The 4,239-nt window shown below is 48.0% G+C and overlaps 1 protein-coding gene across 1 annotated transcript in view; it reads right to left on the bottom strand.

Moving 5' to 3' along the window:
• Nucleotides 1–1,445: 1,445 nt before the first annotated feature.
• The window catches only part of LOC104522985 (craniofacial development protein 1-like), a gene marked incomplete at both ends in the record, with an annotated part of 19,565 nt that continues 16,771 nt past the window's right edge, over nucleotides 1,446–4,239 (bottom strand). The window contains 1 exon segment of the mRNA XM_010165417.1: nucleotides 1,446–1,581. Within this exon segment, the coding sequence (XP_010163719.1) occupies nucleotides 1,446–1,581 (136 nt within the window).

The raw sequence follows: 4,239 nt of genomic DNA, 5'->3' as shown, positions 1-4,239 counted from the left end.
TTTTATTCCTTTTTTTCCCATATTTGATGTGGATTCTTCACTTCAGGTATTTGCAGCATTAACTCAAACTATGCTCTGGTTATTTCTCCTGAGGGATCAGAGCTCCAGCACAAGCAGCCACACACCTTGGTAATGACCACGCTGTGCAGGCCCACTGGCCATCCACCTCCTCCCCTGGGACAGTGAGATAGAGGAGGAAACACTGATCCCAGCAGAGCCTGAGGGGCTTTCCCAGTGGGCTACCAAACCTGCCTGCACTCAGAGCCTGAGGGCATTTGCTGGGGCAGGTCTGAAGACATGGGACCACCAGCAGTGTGCATGGCAAGGAGTTACCCCAGCTTCAGCTGCCACCCAAACCACTTCTGTGGCCACTCAGATTGAACAAAGCAAGCCAGTCCAACTCAGGGCAAGTTTCTCCAGCACAAAACCCTGTGCACAACACTTAGGTTACAATTAATGAGCTCTGCAGGGATGAACCCTTGTGCAGCATGAACAACGGCAACAAGAACATGCTCATCTGTGTGTTCATTCATCTTGGGGAACAGCAGCTGTCAGGAGTCACACACACACACTCTGCTTTCACTCCCCTGATCTAACTACAAGCTCTGCAACACTCAGCTGGAGAAATGAGTGACAATCCAGCTGCAGCAACTGAGTAACAGCCTGTCTCGGGGAAAGGCAGCCTTAACTCACACCGGAGAATTGCTCTTCAGCAGATGGGAAGGGCAATGGATTTATTTGATGGGTCTTGTTTCTCTGTGACCAAATCGTACGCTGCTTATGTCTTTCAAATATAAATGCAAATGACTGACTTCAGTAAAAATCATTGTTGAAACATGGAAGCATCTCCTTTACTCCTAAGGAGTGGGGGATCTCTCCCAGGCTCATCAAAAACCACACAGAGTGGCATGTCAGATGCAGAGGAGACCTGACCTCTTTGTATCTTTGACAAGCATTAGAATAACCTTGGAATTAGGTGTTAGAGCTTGAACAGAAAGTGACAAATCCACATTGAAATAATATTAGACAACATCAAAGAAGCAAAAGCATCTCTTGTTCAAATGCTTCCCCAAAGTTTATAAGCCACAGCCCAGCCTGTCATGGCTTTTTATGCTCCTGAGAAGCACCTTTCAAAGCTGCAGGCAATCTCAGACATGTTCCTCAGCTACCTGCAGTTTCATCAGGCTGCTCAAGACATTCAAAGTAACATTTCCTTACAAGGATGAATGATTTATGAGGATTGAGAAATTTGAGCGTGAATCTACAATGTGAGTCACTGGGACTCATGTGTTGCTTCCCCCGCTTCCCCTCCCCTCAAGTCATCACACCTTCCAGGCCTAGTCTTGCTCCCACTGAAATCCTGCAGAAAACAAATACCCATTAGCTTAAATACCACAGACCTTTGGTTAGATTTGAACACTGTCTTTCTCACTAAGGCTCCAAACCTGGGCAGAGAAACCACTGGGAAGAACTCACCCAGAGACTGTTGGGAAAGAAGCTGGAGCTGCTGATGGCCGTTTCTCTTGCTGCTTCAGAAAAGATTTAGCTTCTTTTGAGGCTGAGTCCACTTGTTTAGTCACTCTGTCAGAGAAAAAAAGACAAAGCAAATGGTAAAAGCTGCACTCACACAGCAGCAAAACCAAAGATCCAGAAAGGAAACACAGAAAACGGGTACGTGCACAGAGATCAGCTCCATCAGCTGCAAGCTGAACAACATGCATTTTACTCAGACTTCATTCCAGTGACAAACCCTCTGTATTCATGGCAGAAAAAAGGAAAGAGGAGCTAATTCGAGCTGAGAGAGGAGGGGATCTTTGTTTTTTCTTCAACAAACAGGAATGCTTATTCATTCAAACAAGCCTGTCTCACTACCAGCTACTGAACGCTCTGCTCAGGTCACTGGGGGCAATTCCAGGCTCTTAATTGGGCTCTTGATTTCCTCATTTGTTGGTCAGTGAGGCAGCTGTTCTGCCACAGCTGTTCTGCCACCCACGGCACACGGGTTTGGCAACATCTGCAACCCAAACCAGATCACGGAAAGTGGCTCCAGGGATGAGGAACGACAGAGAAAGCTCTGACAAGGCAGAACACAGAAATTCTCTCATATACTAGTTAATTTTTGTTTGAGGCCCTAAGGGTGCAAAATATTGAAATTCAAAAAAAAAAAAATTATAAATCAATATGGCATCTACAGCAGGGAATGAATTACCAACATGAAAAGGAATCTCTAGAAAACCACTCAATAATTAATTGTTAGAAAACCCCAGCTACTTTACCCCCTCATTTACAATGACCTGCCTCCAGCAATGTGCTTTTCACACTCTCAGTAGCTCTTAATGAGGTTGCCCTGGTTTGCCAAGCTAACAATTTTGCTTCCTTAGAGCACAAGCCTGTGATCCTCTCTGGGGCCCAACATCTGTGTGGGGACAGAGGCAGCCTGACCCATGGCTCAACCAGCCCAGAAGGCACAGTCCTTCATCCCAACCTCCCACAGTCTCTAGAGGCCTTCCAATACCTGAAGGGGACCTACAAGAAAGCTGGGGAGGGACTTTTTATAAGGGCAGTTAATGACAGAACAAGGGGAAATGGCTCTAAACTGGAAGAGGGGAGGTTTAGATGGGACGTGAGGAAGAAATTCTTTGGTGTGAGGGTGGTCAGACACTGGCCCAGGTTGGCCAGAGAAGCTGTGGCTGCTCCTCCCTGGAAGTGTTGAAGGCCAGGTTGGATGAGGCTTTGAGCAACGTGGTCTAGTGGAAGGTGTGGTCTAGTGGAAGCTGATGGCAGGGGGGTTGGAACTGGATGAGCTTGAAGGTCCCTTCCAACCCAAACCATTCCATGATTCTAAACCCAAGGAGCTGCAAACCCAGCTGGCTCACTGCTTGTTTGGCAGTGAGGAAAGTTACTGGGAAGTTATTTCAGCCTGGGGGCACTGGTGCCCTGAAATCCTACTTGCACACAACTAATGCACCCACGTCCCCATCCTGACAGTGAATCAGCATCTGAAGCAGTGGTTAGGGAAAGGAAACTGTTCTTCCTCCTTCTTCCCAGATTGCAAATACAGTGGAAAAGGCATGTTCAGAAACAAGAATAAGTTCTTGTGCTGAACACCTCCTTGTTCTGCCAGTGCAGGAGGAGATTAACCCTGTTTCCCCCCTGCATTGTCACATGCCTTTCAAACCAGTGGCAGTCATGCGGATAGAGACAAATCCCACGTTATGAATATTTAGAAGTGTTTGCTGATCAGATTGGAAAGGGGTGGGGTGGGAAAAGGGGAAAAACCAGCTCCAAAAGGAACAAAAGACTTGCTACAGCTTCGTCACAATTTAGGACATCCCAAACACACCATCCAGGCACAGCCCTCAGCCAGGACAGTCACGTCACGCAGCAGCATACACCAAAGGTTACTCTACATCCATGAGTTTCCTTCAACAGAAGAAACTTGGTGTCTTCATACAGCAATTAGCCAGAAGTCCCCAGAGTCCCCCGCAGCCCCGAGTGCCGGGTTCAGATTAATACAATCACGCAGCCTATTTATTTTTAAATGCAATGTCCAAAGAGCCAGCTCCGTCCCCTGCCCGGCTGGGGAGCAGCAGTGTTTCTCATGCACTCTGCAGCACTGGCTCCCAGCATGGTCCCCCCTTCTCCTGTCACCCCCCTGAACTCCTGTGCCATCAGAGTCCACCCCTGGTGTGCAGGAAGCGTGTGAGCTGCCGTGAGAAACATCAGGCAGACCCAAAGCACACAGGAATTTCAGAGGCATAGCATAGTAACCACATGGAGAAAAAAACAACCCCAAACCAACCCCTCTGTGCTGGTCTTGAGACAGCCACAGGACCTGCTCCTGGGTTAGATCCCAACTGTCAAACCCTGCACGTTTCTGGGACTAGAAGAGTGTAGGACCAAGAGGAGGTAAGGGTTGGGAAGGGAAGCAGAGGTCGCAGAAGCACGCCTTGCCATTAACTCTGCTCGTTGCTCTAAGAGATGACAGCTCAGTTCAGCTCCCACAAACCCACAGGAATCCAAAAACTAAAAACTTACAAGGATCTGCACACGCACAATGGGAAGCAGCTCTTCAAAGCTTGTGGCAGAGCTAGGATCTAAACACGGGGCTCCTTGGTCTTAACCTCATGTCTACCTTCAGCCTTCTCCAACCCAGAGACAAACCTGAACGATGTCCGTCCCACCAGTTGAGGTAAAAAGGCAGGAAACCAAGATACACATTAAAAATGTGCAGTCTGG

The sequence above is a fragment of the Antrostomus carolinensis genome, unplaced genomic scaffold (assembly GCF_000700745.2).
Source record: "Antrostomus carolinensis isolate BGI_N321 unplaced genomic scaffold, ASM70074v2 scaffold15373, whole genome shotgun sequence".
NCBI classification, from domain to species: domain Eukaryota; kingdom Metazoa; phylum Chordata; class Aves; order Caprimulgiformes; family Caprimulgidae; genus Antrostomus; species Antrostomus carolinensis.
Note: the sequence above shows the minus strand (reverse complement) of the source record. Positions and strands in the feature narration are given on the sequence as shown.